Source organism: Trichosurus vulpecula, chromosome 4, assembly GCF_011100635.1.
Source record: "Trichosurus vulpecula isolate mTriVul1 chromosome 4, mTriVul1.pri, whole genome shotgun sequence".
Lineage (NCBI taxonomy): Eukaryota > Metazoa > Chordata > Mammalia > Diprotodontia > Phalangeridae > Trichosurus > Trichosurus vulpecula.
In genome coordinates, this window is record NC_050576.1 from 269,551,410 (window position 1) to 269,573,766 (window position 22,357).

A 22,357-nucleotide genomic window follows, 5' to 3' on the forward strand; every position below is an offset into this window, starting at 1 on the left:
CAGAGGGTCCTACTGTATTTGGTTAATTACTGCATACATACTTTTCCAAAGACTACATTTATTGTAAGTAGTGAAAGATGACATTTTTTAATATTGTATTTGCAGATATGGATGAATCTGTAGATGATTATTGTAGAGCTAGTGTAGATTTGTTTGCTTTATAATGGAGACTAATAGAAATAATTCTCCCTTAACTTTGGTAATATAGGCAAAATGGACAAGTTATCAAATATCTGTGTCTTAGTTTACCCAATTTGTCAAATGGGTGATATCTTTGACTTTTGTAAGTATGATGTAAAAGTGGCAAATTATGGCAGTTTACATTTTGTAGAATAGCTTTTTCAATTTTTCCATTTATTTTGGAATTTCTATAATAAGTGGTCGTTCAGATTTTTCTGTGTAAAAACTCCCTCCTCCTCCGTTTTAATAGCTAATTTCTCCCGTTTTGCTTTGTTTTGTTATTATCCAAAAGATGACTTTCTTCCCACTAGCCTTTAATTACACTGTGTCTTACTGGTACTTAAAATGATTTCAACTTCTTTGGTAAATGTAATGGCTCCATATTATATCTTGTAAATATAAATATTTGGAGTTCCCTGCTTCTTTTTTCCAGTTAGCCACAAACTAGAGAACTGTCTAGGTCCTTTCTTGTTCAGTGTCTATTATTAGGTTGCCAGATAATTATGGTCATGTTTGAATGAAAATTTGAGGGATTTCAAAACTGCTGCTCTAAGAATTTGAGTCAGATTGAGGTTAGGTTGAGTCTTTGATTCTGCCTGGTGGTTTGATATGACGCATGTTTAATTTAAGATAGCCCTTTTTGTTTCCCTCCCAGACCACCACTAGCATCCATTCAGGGTACTTATTCAGGGACATATTCACAGTGCTTCCAAAGTGTCTTCCAACTTTTATGGGGTTCCTGTAGACATTAGAACTATACTCAGGTATCCAGGGTGTGAACTAGTAAACTCTGTGTTACTCTATTATGAAATCCTAAAATTAAAAAAAAAATAGCAAGAATACTAGGAAATTTGCAATGTTTTGTATCTGTTAAAGAGACACAACACATATATTTGTGCATACACATGTGTATGCACATGTGTATATATGAACACATGTGTGTGTGCATACATATATGTGTGTGTCTATATGTATACTTCTTATGGCAAGAAAAAAAGTGAATTGGGTTTTTGCACCTCCAGCTTGCTTTAGTTGCTTTGTTCCTAATGTGTGGTTAAAAGTAAAGAAATATTTGATATTTATTATATCTTTCTGTCTCTTTTTTCACTAGCTAACAGTTAAAGGTTGAAGACTTTAAGTTCTTTAAATATATTTCATGTAACAAATTTTAACAGTTTGTGCACTTCTTATGCATATGCCTTTTGAGAATTTATTAATAATGTGTCTATATGATACCATAAAAATCTGTTCACCACAGGTAGGGAGAACAGAATTAGTAAAGAATAAGAGGCTAGAGCTCAACCAAACTTTGACCAACTTCCATTGCTGCTTTAATAGCATTTTTAAATTATCACCTAGGAAATTTCTGTACTCACACCTAGCTAGATAAACTCTTCTCCCTCTAATCTCTTATTTCAGCCAAAATATTCAGGAGGTAGGCAGCAATAGATGCTTCTCTCTTCCCTTATCCTGATAACATTTCGAAGGCTTCCTCAAAATCAGTTGGATCTACCTAAGTTTAAAGCATTTTTAATGCATATTGGCAAGTTTATAAAGGGACACAATCTCTCCCCAACCGCTGGCCTATCATAAGTATAGAGGATCTAAACATATGGGCCAATAACTGCAGAGAAGAAACTTCTTCAGATATCTTTACCAAAAGATGGAACATTTGAAAAGGAAAGCACTTAATACATAACTATAAGTATACTTTATTCATAAGCTTTTAAAGTTGTGGAATTGGGTAGAATTTCCATTCCTCTGGTCATAACTTCCACTCACAGCATGGCTTCTTATCTGTTGTTATGGATTTAAAAATACTGGTGTACTCCATTACAATATGGTTTTAAATTTATCTCTGATGCAGTTGAAACATTCTTACAAGTAATATAAAAAGTGCTTTTTGGAAGGTGGGGGTTTGGGGTGGGGGCTTTAGATTGTTGACAATAACACTGTAAGTTGCAGTCTTAGAAAATTGCCTTGGGCACTGAGGTTAGAAGTTATAGGACATTTTTCTCAGTTCTTTCTTGATTTAGTTCGTCTAATCATTCTACTCCTCTCCTTATCAATAATTATATTAGTACGTTTAATTTTCCATAATCATTACTATTGATGATCATACATTAAGAGTCAAAGGATCTAGAAACTGAATTTTTGAGAAGTCTTAAATGGTAGGCATGCGTGTGCGCGCACCTATGTATAATATCAGGAATAGCATTCTTGCATGTTGGTTTTTAAGATTTTATATTGCCAGCTATAAGTGGCCTTTCTTTATGTGCTTGTACTTTGTACTAGGCTTCATTTTCTTTGCTGAAATGAGATTCTGCTTAGTCATTTCATATTCTTGCATTAGCATTTAATTCTAAGGCATATATTTTTATAACATGGGCAAGACTTTAATTCTGATAATGAAATATTTGGTTTTGGATTAAGAAAACATGAAAATAATTTGGATCTTGTATTTTGATGTTCCCATATTTTGTCTTTTAAAAAATTTACCTTCACTATTTACATTTTATGTGCTTTTCTTTTTTAAAGAATACTAGCAACATTCTTCCTAGTGGATATACATGCTAATTTTAGAACTAAGCTTGAAAGCAATTCAGGCGTGTGGCTTCAGGTGTGCTGGATGATATGTGATCTGAGGTAGGCCAGGTACAAAGGACTGGATTTTATTTTCAAGCAGAGGATGTGAGGAAAACTAAGCAACTAGTTCTGTAAGTGTAGGTCCCCTCCTGCTACGTTTCATAATAAATTTGAAGCTTTATTGGGTGTTACACTGAATTGGTTGCCAGATTGGCATTTGTGGTTTTAGGATTTTCTTGAGTAGAGGAGCTTTTGTGTTAGTGTAAGCATTGAGGTGGACATTTGCTATTTCCAAATAGTGCTTTAGTAGTCAAAGGTTGTAGTAATACATGTATCAATACCTTCATCCTGAAGATGCAATCTTCTCACAATCTGGAAATAGAGAAATCATTTTGTCTACCAGGACTAGAGTCCAGGAAGTATGATGAACAAAGACTGTCTAGAAGGCACATCACTTGGGAGGAGCATTTCCCCAAAATATCAATTTCTGAATGCTGCCTTGGAAGGTCGGTCCTCTGATATAACATCATCCCATTCTTATCAGTCTTGTCTGAGTTGAGTTTGAGCAGTCGAATCCAGGACAAGATTTCATTCAGGAACAGTTTCAGAGAGACCAGCTCTGGGCCAGCTGAGAGGGACTCGCGGATGACCTGCAAAGGCTGCGCTCTGGTGCTCACGCTGTAGAACACACACTACGACGTCTGACTCTTCCTTTGAACACCAGAGGACACAGTGCTCAGCTTTGAGGGCAGAGAAGTGACTGACTCACCATGATCCTTTGTGATCTGTTAAAACTTTTTTTAAAGAGAAGCCAATCATACGGTGATTAAGTAATCCTCCCCCCTCCCCCTTTTTTTTTTCTTCTTTCCAGCTTCTAGTTCTGTTGCTGGGGCTGTAGGCATGACCACCTCTGGTGAGAGTGAGTCAGATGATTCAGAGATGGGAAGACTGCAAGGTAAAAACAAGACAGTTATTGGGCTTACAAGAAACTACTGGTAAATCCACAAACCGTTGGTTCTGGTTCTAACTTTGGGTTCCTGAAATTCATTCAGACAGCTTCATTTGTTATGCACTTTTATCGTCTGAACATGTTTCTTCTAACTGTGTCTACACTTCGGAGAAATGGGTCCTTCTCTGTAGAGACTTGAGGATTTTGCAGTATAAGAAGAAACAACTGCCTATTATTTCTAGTGTGGAACTAGGAAAGTATTGTTAGTGAAGGTCTTGCATAGTTGGTATTTACACTGCTTATGGAAAAATACAGGATTCTGTGGCTGATTTTTTTATTTTTTTGGTGGTGGTGGTGGTGGTGGTAGTTTATTTACCATGTGCTTTATTTTAGTCTTTCAGTTTTGTCTGACAATATAGAATACCTGTTATTCGATCATAATTTTCCCTTTTGGGACAAGTCTATATAGTTGTACTCTTTTATGACTTATTTTTTAAAAACGGGAAAAATGTCAAAGCAATTAAGTTAACCTGTAATGTTTTAAACTCATGTGCCAATATCACGGTAATATAAGTATAACAATGTATGTACTTATTTAGATGTTTTATTCGTTTTCTAGTTGCTCACTATAGCATATTTGTACCGTTTTTGAAAGAAGTAGACAATCAAGAAAAGAGTTTAATATGCTAAATTAATTTTTATAGTATGTTCATTCTTTTCAGAAATCTGCTTTGGCTGTCAGTTTAATAGAACAAATCTAGTGCTACAGGTGTCTTTTTATAAAAAAAGTGTTTTTTAAATTCTTTTAAATCTGTTTGACAGAAGAGACTTGTTCTAAATATAGGTTCTTTTCAACCAGAAAAACACACCTTTCTGAGAAGAGTCATAACAGCTTTCCAGTCTTAATCTCACAAGAAACATGTTATTTGAAAAATAGTTTTTAGGTAGCTTGTGAGAGTTCCAGAAAGAATTTAATGTTTTGAACCAACTTCTCCAGCTTTTGTGAGTCATGCAACTTGCCATTATTAATTCCATCAGATGCATAAATCACTTGAGGATTTCTCCTCCAATTTGTTAAAAATGTTGTTGCTGACTTACACTTTTAAAAAATGACATGACAGAAATGAAATTGGGGATCAAACTGATTTTGAAAAATGTACTTTAGGATCTATTTGGGAACATAATGCTGAGTCACTGACAACACTTGATTTTTTTTTTTTAATGTTTTGGTATAAAATGGGAAAATTAAATAAAGACAAGGATCTTAAAGTATAAAGGTTGCATTGACAGTTTTAACGTAGGATCTGTAATTTACGAATCAATAATTGTCAAGTAAATTGTGTTAGAAATTTTTGTGTATGATCAGTTGCATTAAGCCAGCTCATAATTTTCTTTTCTCTTTGTTTTTGTTTTGTTCTTTTTTGTTTTTTTTGTGTGTGTGTATATGTGTATGTGTTTTGTTTTGTTTTTTAGCTCTATTAGAGGCTAGGGGTCTTCCTCCTCACCTGTTCGGCCCTCTTGGTCCTCGGATGTCACAACTTTTCCACAGGACAATTGGAAGTGGAGCTAGTAAGCCATAGTTTTAAATTAGTCCTCCCCTCCAAACCCTTATTAGTTTAGTGTTATTTCAATTAGTTAGTTTAATGTGAATATTAAGAATGCAAGTGAGTCTTCATAAGCCTTAGTCTTTTTAAAAACACAATTTATTCGTGAGAAGTCAGTGTTAACTGATAGAGTTAACATTTAATGTTTTGTTTTTGGACTTATGTATATTTTAAAATCATGTTATTATCTAGCGGTTATATCTTGGGTTATGCCAGATGAACTTGTGATAGGTGGAACAATAAAACAACCGATCCACTCAAGTTATATGTTTGATGGTATACATACACATACATGCATCATTTGCATTTATATGCAGATTTGAGCTTTACAGTTCTTTATCTGTATGTGTTTATCTATTTTAAAGATTTTTTTCTATGTTATAGACATAAATAGGCACTTGAGAGTAAAAATCTCCTAGGCTCATTTTATGTTTTAGGTTTATTCCAGATTGGTGTTCTTACATTGTACTGTAACAGAATGAGGGACTACTTAAGTCTTAAACTTACAGCTGAAAACTTTGTAAACCACAAATCATTTTATTCTTTTCACAGAATGCTAGCGTTAGTCTCTTAAAAGCAGAACTTCTGTTTTGTTAAAATAGTATCCACAATTACATCTATAGAAATTGAGACTTGTTTCTCAGTTTCTGAAGTAACATCAAAATGCATTAAAGATGAAGTGATCTATTAAATATTTTTAGTTTCATTTATTCTTAAGGTAAAATTGTGTGTGTGTGTGTGAGAGAGAGAGAGAGAGAGAGAGAGAGAGAGAGAGAGACAGAGAGAGACAGAGAGAGAGAGGGAGAGTATGAGAGAGTGTGTGAGTGAGTTGGGTGGCTGTGTGTGGTATTAGGACAAACCTTAAGTTTATATTTTTGGAGTTTTTTTAGTTTTCAGTTTGTGCTGATATAAAGAAATTGGAGCTGGAGCCCTGATGGCGTCAGACTCCATTATCAGATAATCTACAAGGAAACTTTGAGGTTCTCATTGTCCCTTAGAACTAACCTAGTATCTTAATAGTATGTTTTTTAATTTCATTTCCTAAACAAACAATTTTCTGATAGAAGGACTTCATAAACATGGTGAAGAAGGCCTACTCTCAGTGTGTCTTCCTGTGATGCCAGGCCTAGTGTTGGCAGGGATGGGCCTGGAAAATGAGATCAGGTGCTAAAGAGCTTTTCTCTTTCCACTTGAGAGAAGCTGCCTGGGCTCTTTGGTATAAATTCCTTGTGCCTGTGCACCTTGTACATGCAGGATGTGGCTGATCAGAGGAACTCCCTGTTTGCTGGCAGGAGTGTGGTACTTGTGTTTCTGTCGCAGGTTGTGATTAGCGCACAAGCTCTAGTGGGCCCTATTTGTGTATTGAGTGATCTGAGGCACAGAAAAGTGAGTGACTTGTCTAAGCTCTCATGGATTGCAGACCACATTTTCTAATTCTTACTTAGAAAATATTTTCGTTGGGCAGTACTGTTTTTTCCATGGTCACACTTCCTAATCTCATTAAAGTAAATGATATCTTTACAAAGGAATATTGAGTAAATACTATCCTTCATGCCAATCTTCCTGGACTTTCAAAAATCATTACTGATAAAAAACTCAGTATTTTATCACCAATCAATCAATCAGGATCAGAAACTAAATCTTGGTAAGTCTAAACCCACCACTAGGCTGTCTTCTGATCCCAAAGGCCCTAATGTACAGTTGGTTTTGTGATAGGGATCTCAGTCAAAAAATTTTTATTTGCATGGGGTGGGGAGGATACCACGCCATCTCTAGGAACAATGACTGTCACCATGTTACTGTGAAGGTTACTGTGAAGGGTTACCTTATCTGGAACTCACAGTAGCATATCATTAGACTTTTTAAAGGTTAGCAATAATAAATGGGCATTCCCATTTAGTAAAGGTTCACCATGAGCATATTCTTTACTGCTTTTCTGGAATATTACTTAAGCTTAGTTGCAGTCAGCATCTCCAGATCCCTTCTGGAATTCTAGCATGAAGCTAACGACTGACACTGAGACACTTTAAGATTTTATAATGCACTTTATTTTATTTGATCCTTATATCCATCTTGTATTGTAAGTTCTTCACGTATTCTCCTCATCTTATAGATGAGGAAATAGAAGCCTGAGGAGAGTCAGTGACTTGTAGAAAGTGTTGGAGATGGGAGTGGAGCGTGAGTCTTTCCTGGGAGCACAGGGCTGTGATCTGAGGATCAGAGGTTAGAGTCCCAGCTTGGCTGTTCATGACCAAGGGTAGCAGGCCTGGACAAGACACTGACTTTCTCTAGACCTCCATTTCCTTGTTTGTAACATTGGTCACGCCCTGTCATCTCATACCTCCCAGACCAGCACTGCCTCCACTAGGCCTCCTGCTTTTCATGTTGAAGGAAGGAGAGAGAGCAAATTCACTTGCAATAGAAAGGTTAATATTTTAAAAATACACTCTAGAAGGGAAGTGAGAAAAGGTAAAATGTGACCAACCTCGATTGTACATTGTAATTTGATTTGGATTGTACAACTAACTAAAACTTACATGGTTTTCTGTGTTTCTGCATAAATGAGCCTCATAGTAGACGACTTCATAATACCTTTTTTACAGTGGAATTTAAAGAAAAAGGTGCTCTGATAACATTTTGTCACTGTATTTAGTGCTTTTTCGGTTCTCACCGTTGCAAAATAATGCTCTCATAACGAATTCGTTCTGCCTGGGTCCTAACTACTTTGCCATTTCCCTTTTTGTTACAACTTGAAATCAAATGGAATTTTAGAGCCTTGTTGAATTTCTCTAAGGCATCACTATAGCATATTTTGATGCATGGTTCTGCACTAATAGAGTTGTAGTTAAGCCCCTATTTTGTTCCATAAGCTTAAAATACTAGTTGAAAATCTAATTAAAATGATCAAGATTTGAATCAAACGTAATAGAGTATCAGTTGTTTATTCCTTTAAGGTCAAATATATACTAGATTTGTAGAATTCCCTTTTTGACTCTTTTTCCTACAAAAGAAGGAATTTTAAAAAACTTATGTGGAAAAATATTAAAGCTTAGTAAACACCTGGATCACATTAAAGACGTTTTGGGTGCTGAGGTGTGCTAATGGAGTTGATAAAGATGCTCTTCTCTTGAATTGAGCAATTACATCTTTTGACCCATAGTATAGATGGTTTCTTTCTTTGTTTTAGTCTAAGCCAAAAGAGGAAGAACAAGTGCTCTTTCACCCAAGCTTTTTTTTTTTTTTTTTTTAATACCAAGGAATGATGGTTCCTTAAATGTAAAGCAAGGTTCTTTTTCTTCTCTAGGTTCTAAAGCCCAGCAGCTTCTCCAAGGACTACAAGCTACTGATGAGAGTCAGCAGCTTCAGGCAGTGATTGAGATGTGTCAATTGTTGGTCATGGGCAATGAGGAGACATTGGGAGGGTTTCCAGTAAAAAGTGTTGTTCCAGCTTTGGTAAGGATGATAGGATTCTGGTGGAGTTTTTAAATGGTTTTTGTGTCTATCCCATAAATATCCTTTTCTTTGTTCAAGCTTCTGACATATTACCATTTTGTTTATTAGAATAATAGTTGAAGTTTATTTAGTATTTTAAGGTTTGCAAAGTGCATTATTTACATTATCTCCTTGGAGCCTGACAGCCATGGGATGAAGTAGCTACAACAGGTAATGTTAACAGATCAGGAAGCTGAGGCTCGGGGTTGAAGGGACCTGCCTGTGGTCACTGATCTATTATGTGTCAGGGATAACATTCAAACCCAAGTTTAGAACTCTATCCTCTATGCCACACTGACTTTATACTAGGCAGTTTATCTAATCGAAAATTTTTTATTTGTTGATATTAAAGGGTACATGGGACATGTAGTAGAACTGGGAAAAATGTGCTTAGGTGGAGTGACAGATGGGCTAGCTTTCCCTCGGCCTTGCAAGAATATTCTGATTATGAGGTGCATGTATACATGATAGCCCAGCTAACAAAGTGGTGCTTGACATGTGAGATCTCTAGTTGATCTGTGTAGGTGGCTGACTGTACTTGAAGTACAAATCCCGGCTCTGCCACTTATGTTTTTATGACCTTGGACAAGTGACTTGACCTCTCTCGGCCTTCATTTCCTTATCTATAATATTAAGGGGTTAGGTTGGATTAAATAGCTTCTGGGAGCCCCTCCAACTTTAGGTCTGTGATTCTATGAGATAGATCACATAAGAATTTCGTTCTCCTACTTTCTTTTAAATTCCACATCCCTTAGGTGTCAGCATATCCTCTTGATTCTACCTTTATCTTTTGTTTCTAACTCAAATTATTTCCATTAACATCACTATAGAATAGTGTCCATAGGCTTTTAATTGGTCTTCTGTTCCATTCGCACTATTACTGGAATTATCTTCCAAATGCACAGGTCTGATCATACTACTTTACTGTAGAAGAAACCTTTGATTACTTCCCATTGCCTATCCAAACTTAATTTCAATGCTTGGCATTTAATCCCCCCCACATTCCAGCACAATGGGATTCCTGTGCAAACTTGGACTGCTTGCTAGCTGTCTCACCTCTCTATGACATCTCATGTTGATCGCTTGTTCTTCTGTATCTTTGTGCTGATATACTACATTCTTAGCTTATTATGAGAGATTGGGAAAACGTTGATAATTTAAGTGTGTTTTTCTATCTATTATGTTTAATCATTTGTTGACAGTGTCAAGAAATATTAAGGCAACCAAATTTTTTTATCTTATCCATGTTAATGTTGAATGTTTACATCGGGAATATGTCCTTTGAGTTATCACTTATGTTCCTAATATTTATAACCATGCATTTTTTTAATACTGTAGTTATATGATTTTTAGAATACAAACATTATTAGGCAGTATATCATACCAAAAGGCTAAAATAGCATGGATAATATAAGGCGTGTATTTACACATTATCCTTTTTCCTTTATGATATGTGTGTTACACTTCTGTATTAGAAATGACATCTAGTCTAGCTTAGTCATAAAAGTCGTAAAAGGAAATCTGAAATTTTGTTCCCTATAGTATCCAACTAGAGCGTAGAACATAATCCCAGGAATTAAAGGTGTTGGACAGGACAGGTCAGGACAATAGTATTGGATTCGTTATGAAATTTGGAGGCATGTGTTGTTGTATAGAAAGAGGATGAGATACAGAGACAGAGAACCTAGGTTTGACTCTTGGCTCCGACTGACTACGTGTCCAACCTTGGGCAAGTCATTTTATTTCTCTGTGCCTCAGTTTCCTCATCTGTAAAATGAGGGGGTTGTACTACATAGCCTCTAACTAAGGTCCCTTTCAGCTCTAAAGCCTAGGATTCCATGGTCCTCTTCATTCTGAGTAAATGTATTACAAAATGGCTTGGCCCAAAAACTGTTCCTCTGTCATGAATTGTGAGGACAATGTTTGGTGATTTGTGTGTGTGGTTTTTTTTTTTCCCATGTATTTCAGTAGGAACAACCAACATATCTAGATATTAAAGAGTTTAACTTGTAAAAACCTGGCCAGGTATTTGACATAAAAGTTTTGCTCTAGTACAATCTGACCTGTGTGGTAGCATCAAAGTTTCATTATTTTAAATGGAAGAAAAAGAATTTTTTGAGGTATTTTTTCTAATAACATTTCAGTGATTTAAAGAAATGTTTTCTTTGCAGATAACACTGCTGCAGATGGAGCATAATTTTGATATTGTAAGTGAGCAAAATTTCTTCTTAAAACAATTCAATTCTAGTTTAAAAGATAATGCATTGGGAATAAACTCTCTCAATTTTTTTAGATGAACCATGCCTGTCGAGCCTTAACTTATATGATGGAAGCACTTCCCAGATCATCTGCTGTAGTGGTGGATGCCATTCCTGTTTTTTTGGAAAAGGTAATTCCTTATTTTGATCAACTTTTGAAAAGCAGTATAAGAGAAATGTATAAACAATTAAATCTGATTCCCATAAAATACTGCATCAAAATACGACTTCTTTTTGGCGCTTATCGCTTGTAGTTACAATTACTTAAGTAAGCCCCTTCAAATTGACTTACAGAAATACTTGACTATTCAGCATACCACTATCTTAGCCTATTTAGGATATATTCTGTGAGATCCCACATGTGATGTACACTTTATAGTACCTTTTCTAATTTTGATAGACATAAAATCTCATCATATCTAAAGAACATCCCATTGAAGTTGGTAGACATTTAATACTAATTTTGAAGCTATGAAGGTTGAGACAGGGTCATGTTCAAGGTCATAAAGTGAATTCATGGAAGGACACTTTCATATGGTCTATGGAAGATCATATTTCTGGTCTGTCATACTTAAACAAGGCCCTTTTTAAAGATTTGTCTGGCAAATTTGTATGAAAGCTATGACACCTTGTTTCATATGAAAATTTTTCTAAGTTTTCTATTATATAACTGGATTTTATTCCGTATTATACCGTGTAGGTTTTATTTTTCAGAGTAGTAGGCAAGAAGCAAGTAATTTGAATGGGCTGGAAAATTAGGTTGTTTAGTCTTTTTTTTTTTTTTTTTTTTTTCAAAAATGATAGTTTCCTTCTAAGAATATAGCTTTCTAAATTGATTTCTATTTATGTAATATGTATTTTCTTAGACATTAAAGTGAGCATTAACTAACATAATTTGTGTGTTGTAGCTGCAAGTGATTCAGTGTATTGATGTGGCAGAGCAGGCTTTAACTGCCTTGGAGATGCTATCACGTAGACACAGCAAAGCCATTCTGCAGGCGGTGAGTACGACTCCCTGAAAGTTAGACCATTAAACCTCTCTAGTGTCCTGATGTGTGGATTCTGATTTGTTGATTTGTCTGAAATGTAGAGGGTGGTGTTTTCAAATTGTGAACACCCAACCATTTGAGGACTTTGTTGCTATCGATAAAGAATATTTCTTCTTTCTAACAGCTTTCTTTATTGTAGGGAGGTTTGGCCGACTGCCTGCTGTATCTGGAGTTCTTCAGCATAAATGCCCAGAGAAATGCTTTAGCAATTGCAGCCAATTGCTGCCAGAGTATCACACCAGATGAGTTTCACTTTGTGGCAGATTCTCTCCCCTTGCTTACCCAAAGGCTCACGCACCAGGTAAAAGAAAAAGAGTTTTTTGTTATATTTCTGTACTTCAAAAATATTTTAAAATTTGTGTATTTCTTCCCTGTTTGATTAAAAAAAAGTTAATATTTATCTTATATTCTTTAGTGTTGTCCTGTTTTGCATAATTTTGGACTTGCACATCAAATTGAGATGAATGTGAATATAAAATAACTATTTAGAAAACAAACATGAGGTTTTGTTTGTAAACATTGAGATTAATGGACATGTTTGGCATCTAAAAATTAATTGACATGGTAGGATGTAGTTGTTTATACAATAATTAATTTTGAAGGCAGCCTCAGTGGTATCTAGGTGGTGCAATGGATAGAACATTGGTCCTGGAGTCAGGAAAACTTGAGTTCAGATACTTACCTAGCTATATGACCCTGGGCAAGTCACTTAATTTTGTTAGCCTCAATTTCTTCACCTGTAAAATGGGTATCATAATAGTAGATACCTCTTGGTAGCGTTGTATCAAGTGAGAATAATTGTAAAGCACTTAGCACAGAGCCTGGTTCATAGTAAACCTACATAAAGGTTAGTTAGCTATTATTATTGTTGTTGTGGAGGGAAGAGGGGACAAACTTAGTGGATATAATATCCACACCTTTGTATCCAAGGTTTTCCAACAGTTTTTGAAGTCAAATAGCTTACTTTTATGATATGTCAACTTCTGTAGTACTTTTTTTTTGATGGGTGCCTATGTTGCATTACCTGTTCAGTGCATGTTGATTACCCAGGGGGAGATTCTTTTTCATTTTTATGAGATTGTTGGAATTCTTCTATAATTATATTTGCTTTATAAGCCACCTTTCTGTTGGGACCCAAAGTCCCTTTATCCAGGTAACCATCATGATAATAGTCCTGAGCTCAATAGGAGCAGATGATATGTTGCTTTAGGGATGACATATTTGAGGATCATAGAAATTAGCTGCTTGCTGAGTATTATAGTAGTGTTAAGTATGTCAGTATGCCTGACTTTACACATGTAAATTAACATTAGTTTGAATTTGAATCTAAGAAAACATCTGTCCAACCTAAGTTCTTTCCTTGCCTCTCTATTACATGGAGAATATAGGACTATATTTATTTTGTGAATCATGCAATTCAAGTATTTAATCTTAGGTCAGTTTCTCAGGCATTTAGTCACTGAGCATAGAAACATTTAAAATTCTATTTGAGATGAACAAACTTGACAGTTTCAGGTTTATTTAATATAATACTTAAGATTGCCATTTGAGGATGTATTCATCTAAGGCATAAGCTTTTAATTTTTATTAATGAAAGAGAACAGCAATATTAGGTAATCAGTCTTAGTTTTAGAATATATTTTAAGACTTGTAAAAAATGACTGATTTGCCTTTAACAACAAGTATTTATCAAGTATATCTCATGTGCCAAGAAAACTGCTGTGGATTAGGGATAAAAATATGCAGAACAAAGTAAATCTGACTTATCAGGACCTTATGCTACAATAGGGGAGACAAGCACATATGTTATATGTGTGTGCACAGCATAAGTAGTGGAAAAAACACAAGTGTATATGTAATTAAGGATATTCTATTTAAGCTTTTTTGTGTTTCCTGAATAAATATTGACAGAAAGACCCTGGGGGGAGATGGAGGGTGGAAAGGGGTAGTGATAGAGAAACCCATTATTTCCTATTATTGACTAACATTTCAAATTGCTATTTTTAAAAAATACAGGACAAGAAATCAGTAGAAAGCACTTGTCTTTGTTTTGCACGACTAGTGGACAATTTCCAGCATGAGGAGGTGAGTATTTTATCTAATGTGTAACTTTAATGAAAACTGAAAATAAGGTTGCCATTGGATATTTTAAAAAACACTTTTTTTTTTTCTTGGTAAGAATTTGCTTCAGCAGGTTGCCTCTAAGGATTTGCTCACCAATATTCAGCAACTGTTGGTCGTCACTCCACCAATTCTAAGCTCTGGGATGTTTATTATGGTGGTCCGCATGTTTTCCTTGATGTGTTCTAACTGTCCAACTCTAGCAGTTCAACTTATGAAGCAAAGTAAGTGCCAGTGTCTGTTTTCTACCTTTATGCTTTAAAAATTAGAATATCTTATCAGTTATGTATTTAAAAAATGGGTCATGAACGTAATGATTACTAGAAGAGGGCTGGCAGTCAGAGTTCAAACACCAGTCTTTTGCAGGACATGTGTGATAGACCCTGTGTACAGAGCAGCTCAGCTTTACCATTTATTATTTGTGTGGCTTTGAGCGAATTGCTTCCCTTTTCTGTGCCTCTGTGAGAATGGAAGCTGTGGCCTAGATGACTGAAGATCCTTTCCATCTCTTGGTACATGCTCATCCTTATAGTCCTCTATGTAGGAATTTAATGAAACAAGAGAACAAATAGGTCTCATTCACAGGGACTAGAAAAAAAAGAGAGGTGATAATTTTATAGTCATGATGCAGGATAGTACAAAGCTTGTAGATTTAATGGACTTTATGGTTTTAAGTAGAATATTGATTTGAAAGTGCCCTTGCTTGGAGTAACTTCTGTTTTATTGCTTCAGTTGAAAGGGAGAATGAGAATTTGTGGCATCCTTTTGGAATCTGTTATTGAAGGATACCTGTGTGTGTGAGACAGACAGAGAATATGTACTTAAATTTTAGTATTAATGCTAATTTTAAGTTTAGCAAACTATGGTCATTATATGATAGAAAATACTCATCACATGTCTGGACATTTGAGTGGAAGAAATTCAGTAATAATACAGGTTGCTGCTGAAGACCAGATAATCGATTAATGTGTTTCTCTTTGCTTTCCTGGAGAGTCTGTGGCCTATTATATAGGAATATTTCTATCGACAAGGTGACAGATTGTTGAAGTATTTAAGTTAAATACATTTGACTTCATAGGAATTAAAGCTTTGGTATTCAGAGAATTACAGAACTGGAATTCTCTTTTTACTTAGGGGCACAAGTAAGGCAATTCTTATGAAACATAATTGGGGTGATAGAAGTATGAAACATGATGGATTTACTATTTGTCCTCCCCTGTATTATAAGATTTAAATTGTTTTCATATATATATATATGTGTGTGTGTGTGTGTGTATGTATGTGTATATGTATGTGTATATATATATGTATGTATATATATATATATATATATATATATATATATATATATATATATATATATATATATATATATATAAATGACTTAATGTAGAAAGCGAGCCCTTAAAATAGTATCCATAAAATACATATTATTGTACAGGACTTACTAAACATGAAATTGACTTGTCATGTCATAACCTTTATAGGGTTGTTGTGTGGGTCAAATATGTTTATTCCTCATTATTGTTGTAAATAGTTCGTTTCATTTGGACCTGATAGCCAAAAGTTTAAAAAATAGGATCTTATAGAATGGGTCTTGCACCACAAACAGATTATATTTAAACAAAAATTAATTCTAAAAATGTATTGGAAAGGGTGTATATGTGTGTGTTTTATTAGCATGAATACCCAACCAAATGATTCTTCAGATGATGTTAGTACTTGGTTCTAAGTCTTTGTACTTTATCCTCAGGTTATTCTATTTGAATTGTGCTCCATAAATCGTTCTTCTGTCTCTGCTTAGTCGTTCTACGTTAATACATCCAAAGCTTGAAGCTGATCTGAAATTCCTTTACAATTCAACAATATTACTTTCTCTAGTTGCTGTAACAATTGTTATTCTCTCTCCCTTTTGTATGTTGTTGTAAACCATAGATTTCTTAATTTTGAGTAGTACTTGTTTGTATTGAAGATGGACTTTTATAAATGAGGTTTTCTCTGAAAGGGGTCTGGTTTGACAAAAATGGGTAGAAAGATAAAGATTAGCTCAAGAGGTGATGACAAAGACTTGGGCATGTTTGTGGGCAGTAGGGAAGGAACTCGTTGATAGGGAGAGATTTATAATTAGAGAGACTGAAAACAAATCCAGTTTGAGAAAAAAATTTTTTTTATCATATTTTGGGTAAGAGTTGATAGTATAGGTAATAGAGTAGCACAATTTGCTGGACAAGGCAGGAACATTAAGAGTACATGTTTAGAACTGGCAAAGATCTTACTGTGGTACAGGATAGGACTTAAGATGTTTTACTTTTTTCTTTATACTCTTCATTTTGCATGTCATTTTGTAGGATATTTCTAGTAGCCTGGCCTAGTTTTCTTGAGGGAAGAGAGAGGTAACGTCTGAAATTGGCAAGGAAGAGCTCAGTCTTTACTTTTTTACTATGTAATGTGACTGACAGTGGACAAATGATTGTCCTGAACTTTTGTTGTACCAGATTATTTAGTTTTCTAACTCATTGTAACTAAGGTACCACTGAACCTTCGATTGAGACAAAGGAATAGCTGTGTTATTAAAGAATGCTTTGTGTTGGGGTTGTATTGGTATTTCATTTATTTTGTAATAATGCTTAAATTTATGTTAAAAAGCAGGTAATAACACATTCATGTTCAGTGCATCTGTAATTCTGAAGAGTTAGAGAAACTTTCAAGTTCAGTGTGATAAAGGAGACCTACCGTAATGCCCCTTCAAAATGACCCCAATTTGATCCAATAGGACATATTTTGGGATGAAAGATTTAGAACTCGAAAGGATTTCTCTTGTTGTCATTAAGTCTAGCGCCCCCCTCTATCACCATTTGAGCTTTTTCTTTTTAGCATTTCATAGTGGTATACTTGGCCTTGAAATAGAGTGAAATTTTGTGAGGTGGCTTACAAATAAAAATTATAAAAATACGTTTTGATACATATCTGGATGGATTTATTGAAGATAGTTTGGTTTACAATCAATTTTTTTCGGCACCCTGTATGTAGGTGAAAAGAAACTTCATCAAATTGATGTAGCAGTTGTTGGCGTAAATGATCCTCCTGCCCTCCTCCCCCATCTAATGTCAGACAGATAAGCAGTAATAGTCAAGCTTATTAAAAAAAATAAACCCTAAACCACCTCAGTAGTTTTAATGTGAGTGCTGCCGTACGATGTTTGCTTCTTTTTTCTCTAAGATTGTTTCCAGTTTACTCTGATGTCTTTTTCTATGGTTGTGTTTACATTATGTCTCCCCCATTACACTATGAGCTCCTTGAGGATGGGGATTACTTAGGGATGGGAAGTTGGATATTGCTTTTTATTGTTTTGCTTTTTTTTTCTTTTTTTTTTTTTTTTGTATCCCCAGCACTTAGCAGTGCCTGCCTCTTGGTGGTAGAAATGTTTGTTGACTTGTAGACTGTCAAATCTCAGGTGTAGCATTGCTAGGGAAGTTGTCAAAAATAGCTCCTTTCCATATACACTTAAGTTTTGCCTTTGCTTATGAAATCTCTCTGCCCCAGTCCATCCTGCATTATAAAGCTCAGGTCTCATCCTTCCTACTCAGCAAATTCTAGTTGTTCCTAATTACTTAACAGGGTTAAATATAAAATTTACTGTTCATCCTTCAAAGTCCTTCACAACCTGATTCCTTCCTCCCTTTTCTGTCTTCTTATATTATTAAAGTAAACAGTTTCTCTCCCTGAACTCTGTCATTCAGTGCCACTGGTCTACTTTAGTTTCCTCTGCTATGACCCTCCCATCTTCCACCTCTCTGCTTTGGTATGGCCCATATCTCCTAGCTGACCTGGCTTCCTTCTTTGCTCAAGTCCCACCTTCTCCAGAAAGCCTTTGCATCTGTGTTTTCTCTTCTCTTAGTACTTTCCCTGTGAAACCTCCCGTTTACTGTGTATTTTGTGTGTGTGGCTGTTGGCATGTTATCTACCCCGATAGAATGGAAGCATCTCCAAAGCACTTAGTGCATAGTACTTAGGACCTACCACGTTGTTGATTGACTGATTCACTTCCATCAACCATGCATGCAGAAATTGATGGGGACTGGTAAACAAGTTGTTACCTAAAGTGCTTAAAAAACATGCTTTGCATTCTTATCCTTGGGGCTTGATGAGGCAGTTCATCGGTTATGGCTAGTAATCCCAATAGTTGATTATTTTTTGGTCTGGACTTGTGATTTTATCAGTGTTGAAAACTCTTGGTGTGAAGAGTCTATCCACTGATACAAATCTAGTTTGTCTGTAACTTATATCTTACCTGGTTTTCCTAAGGCCTCACAGCTAGTATGTGTCAGATGCAGGACTTACACTTAGATATTGCTGACTCCGAAAGCTGACTCCACCTCACCTTACTGCATTTTCCTTTTCAAAATTTGGAGAAATATCGTCATGCCAGTGAAAGGAAGGAGTACAAAATGAACAGATAATTCTCCATGAAATTTTTGGCATTTGTTTTCTACATCTTGATGCTTGTTTCATTTTTAAATTTTATTCAAAAAAAATTTTTAAACCTGTTAACATTCCTCCCACATCCTCCCCACCCCATGGATAGTCAAGAAATTAATGCTTTGTTGCTGTAATAATTTTTGAAGAAAAATGGTCATTAGCATGCTGTTTCAGATTTATTTGAAGTGTATATTTTTCTCACAGCCCATGCCTATTCCGTAAATGTAGTGAAAATTATTATACAAAACTTTTTGATTTGTAGTTCATTAAATTCTCTATAATCTTCTGGAGAAGTTGTCCTAGTCAAGAAGTTTAGTAACTTGCTTTTTAATTTGTATAGTAACTCAATTGTACTTTTAAAGATATTGCAGAAACACTTCACTTCCTTCTGTGTGGGGCCTCAAATGGCAGTTGCCAGGAACAAATTGATCTTGTTCCACGAAGTCCTCAAGAACTTTATGAGCTGACATCTCTCATTTGGTAAGTTGGTAGATAATAAATCCAATACATGTTCTTCAAGAACTTCTTTCCCATTTCCAATTTATATGCTATAGAACTTAAGCAGTGTTCAAAGACCTCCTAAGGTCAAGAAGGCTTCCTGTTACTAGGATTGAATACAGACTCTTGTATTGAGAATTGCAGCGTAGTCTCCAGCCTCCATTTTCAGACTTGCTATACAATTTCTGTCTCTTCATCCACTCTCCAGATTAGCCAGACTGTCCAACTTGCCATGCCTTGCACATCAGAGTACCCATCTCCTCCACGCCCCTCCCCCCCCCCCCCCATGCTTTGGAATAACTTCTGTGTTCATATTTACCTCTTAGTTTCCTTAGCTACCTTCAGCAATCAGTTTAATTACAACCTAATACATGAGATATTTCTTTATTTTCCCCTCCCCAGAAGCTAGCACCTTCCTGCCAGATTTACCTCATATTTACATTGTGTGTGTGTGTGTATTTTATCTGCTTAGTTTGTGTACATGTTGTTTCTCCTAACTGAATGTAAGCTCCTTGAGAGCATATTCCCAATATCTAACAGTGACTGGTGCACAGTCAGTACTTAATAAATGCTTTTTTAAAAATTGAAATTACAGATTCTTTTTAATATACTCCACTTTAAACAAGAATTCATAATGCAGGAAGTTTTCAAAATATTGATATGTTCTTTTCAGTGAATTGATGCCATGTTTACCAAAAGAAGGGATTTTTGCTGTTGATACCATGCTAAAAAAGGGAAATGCACAAAACACTGATGGTGCAATATGGCAGTGGCGAGATGACAGGGGTCTTTGGCATCCCTACAACAGGATTGATAGCCGGATAATTGAGGTAGTAGTTTCAGTATATTTTAAATTGGTGTATTGTTTCCTTGTCTCCTGTGTATAACTCAGATATGGATATCAAACATTATCCTATTGTCATTTGTGAGATTCTGCCCTTATGAGATGATTTCTGGAGATAAAGCATTCTGTTCTCTTTGAACTTACTAAGCATTTACCCTCAGGCATCTCTTAACTCTAGTAGGTTTAAAAGTTGAAGGAGTTAATTATGTGCCTTTCTCCCCTTTACTTGAAAAAAACCTAATCTTTTGTAACAGCTTAGATAAAAGTGCCATATTTTTGAATATGTGGTGTGTCCTCTGGATTTGTACTTGTTAAAATTTTGTAAAATTCTTCATGTTCCCTAAGCTTTAAAGCATTTTTATAAAGGTACAGGGAAGCTTGGACATTTCATCTTTTCAGAACTTCGTTTTCCTCATTTGTAAAAAGAGAGTCCTTCAACTTCAGAATTCAGTGCTATCAAGCAGATTTCTAAAAATTGGCTTTTTATATTTGTGCATTAAAAACTAAGGTCTTTGTAGATAAGTTCTCTTAGTCTGAGCATCTGGGAAGAAACTGGAAAGATGATCCTTTTCTTTGCCTAGATTGAGTATTACACCACTGAGGAGTAATCCTTGCTTTACTTAGCCTTCCTTATTTTTGTTATATCCTCCTTATTAAAAGTTCTCTCCCATAGCATGTCATTTCCCAAATCATAAGTTTGTCTTTGTTTTCTTGGGTTGCCTACTCTCTCTTACAAGAATGCATGTCCAAGGAGTTAATGTTCCCTTTTTTCTTTTGTTCATAATACTTAGATTTTTTTCAAGTAAAAATAGGGTAGAGCTAGTTAAATTAAGACATCCAGCGTATTTTAAGTTTCTGATTTATTTACTTGATTGATGTTTATATTTAAGATGTTTCCTTTTTTTGCTTTTAGGCAGCTCATCAGGTCGGTGAGGATGAGATAAGTTTGTCCACCTTAGGGCGAGTTTATACTATTGATTTTAATTCTATGCAGCAAATCAATGAGGACACCGGAACTGCACGTGCTATTCAGAGAAAACCTAACCCACTAGCCAATACTAACACTAGTAAGTACCCTTTGAATTAAAAATAACATTAAATATTATATTATATTGGACTTATGAAAGAAGATCCTATCTACTGTCAAAGAAAAGGATGACAAGTACAAATAAGCATGGTACAGTCTTAGATATATATGTATGAGTGTATATGTTTGTGTATTTATGTATGGTTATAGATATCTGTGTACGTGTATAGTATATGTGTGTACGCATGCATACATACACACACACACACACACACACACATCACACACACAAGCATAAATACATCTGCACTTAATTGTAGCCTTCTTTGGGCGGGGGGGTGGGGTGGGAAGTAAAAAGTGCGCAGCAGAGAACAAAAGAAAACCTACCAGGAAACAAAGAAAAGCTGTACAGCTTTGAAAGCATGCGTAATATTTATTTATTTCTTGAAATGGAAATTTATTGCTTTATGTTGAATCCCCTCATTTTCTGCTGTGTGCATGGTAATTTTTTTTAAAATTTTGTACTTAACCTTAAAAATTACATTGTAAAGGAATGTAGATATTATTGAATTGTCATCCATGCAGTGGCCATGTCTGTTTTGTACCTGTATATTTTTCTCCTATGTTAAATGATTAAAAAATCTTTTAACTCTTTTTCTAATTTGGACATTTATCCTCCCCACTCCTCATGCTTCTTCCCAGAACCAGTCTCTGCAGCAAGAATTCTTAACCTGGGGTCAACAAAGTCCCAAAGGAGTCCATGAATAGACTGGGGGTGGGTGGGTGGGGGAGTTGTCTATGAACTTGAATGAAAAGATAATTACATTTTTATTTTCTCTAGCCTTTAACTGAAATTTAGCATTTGTTTAAGTTATTTAAAAACATAATCCTGAGAAGAACTCCATAGAATTCACCTATGTAATAGTGATCCTCTTAGGATTAAGTACCCTTCCTCTATCCTCTTCTATTGCTGAAACTTACCTTGAATCCTCCAAATTTCCCCCAAGTTGTGAGGTTTTGGGTTTTTTTTTTGTTGTTTTGTTTTTTGGGGGGGGAATAGAAAAGCTTATAAGACTTCATTAAGAGGTTCCCTTCTTCTCCTGATTTGTAGCTACATCTGCTCTAAGGCATCTTTTTGGTTATTGTGGAGAGTGTTTGCTTCCCTTTAGGCAGTTCTTTTTCTGTATAATACCCCAAATAATTCTCTTTTTACTCTGCTTGTAGATAGCAGCGGTTGATTCTATCCTACCCTCCTCTTGAATTAACTCTT

At 35.3% G+C, this 22,357-nt stretch overlaps 1 protein-coding gene across 17 annotated transcripts in view; it reads left to right on the plus strand.

Moving 5' to 3' along the window:
• TRIP12 (thyroid hormone receptor interactor 12) overlaps nucleotides 1-22,357 on the plus strand; it is a 173,116-nt gene that overhangs the window by 109,591 nt on the left and 41,168 nt on the right. For 6 of the 17 annotated variants that reach the window (XM_036754349.1, XM_036754341.1, XM_036754340.1 and 3 more), the window contains 12 exons: nucleotides 3,638-3,721; nucleotides 5,189-5,284; nucleotides 8,624-8,772; nucleotides 10,983-11,018; nucleotides 11,105-11,200; nucleotides 11,978-12,070; nucleotides 12,258-12,419; nucleotides 14,135-14,203; nucleotides 14,298-14,463; nucleotides 19,081-19,198; nucleotides 19,890-20,049; nucleotides 20,974-21,127. In XM_036754349.1, the coding sequence (XP_036610244.1) occupies nucleotides 3,638-3,721; nucleotides 5,189-5,284; nucleotides 8,624-8,772; nucleotides 10,983-11,018; nucleotides 11,105-11,200; nucleotides 11,978-12,070; nucleotides 12,258-12,419; nucleotides 14,135-14,203; nucleotides 14,298-14,463; nucleotides 19,081-19,198; nucleotides 19,890-20,049; nucleotides 20,974-21,127 (1,383 nt within the window). The remainder of the gene's footprint in view (nucleotides 1-3,637; nucleotides 3,722-5,188; nucleotides 5,285-8,623; nucleotides 8,773-10,982; nucleotides 11,019-11,104; nucleotides 11,201-11,977; nucleotides 12,071-12,257; nucleotides 12,420-14,134; nucleotides 14,204-14,297; nucleotides 14,464-19,080; nucleotides 19,199-19,889; nucleotides 20,050-20,973; nucleotides 21,128-22,357) is intronic. The other 11 variants (XM_036754351.1, XM_036754344.1, XM_036754350.1 and 8 more) reach the window with 3 other exon arrangements.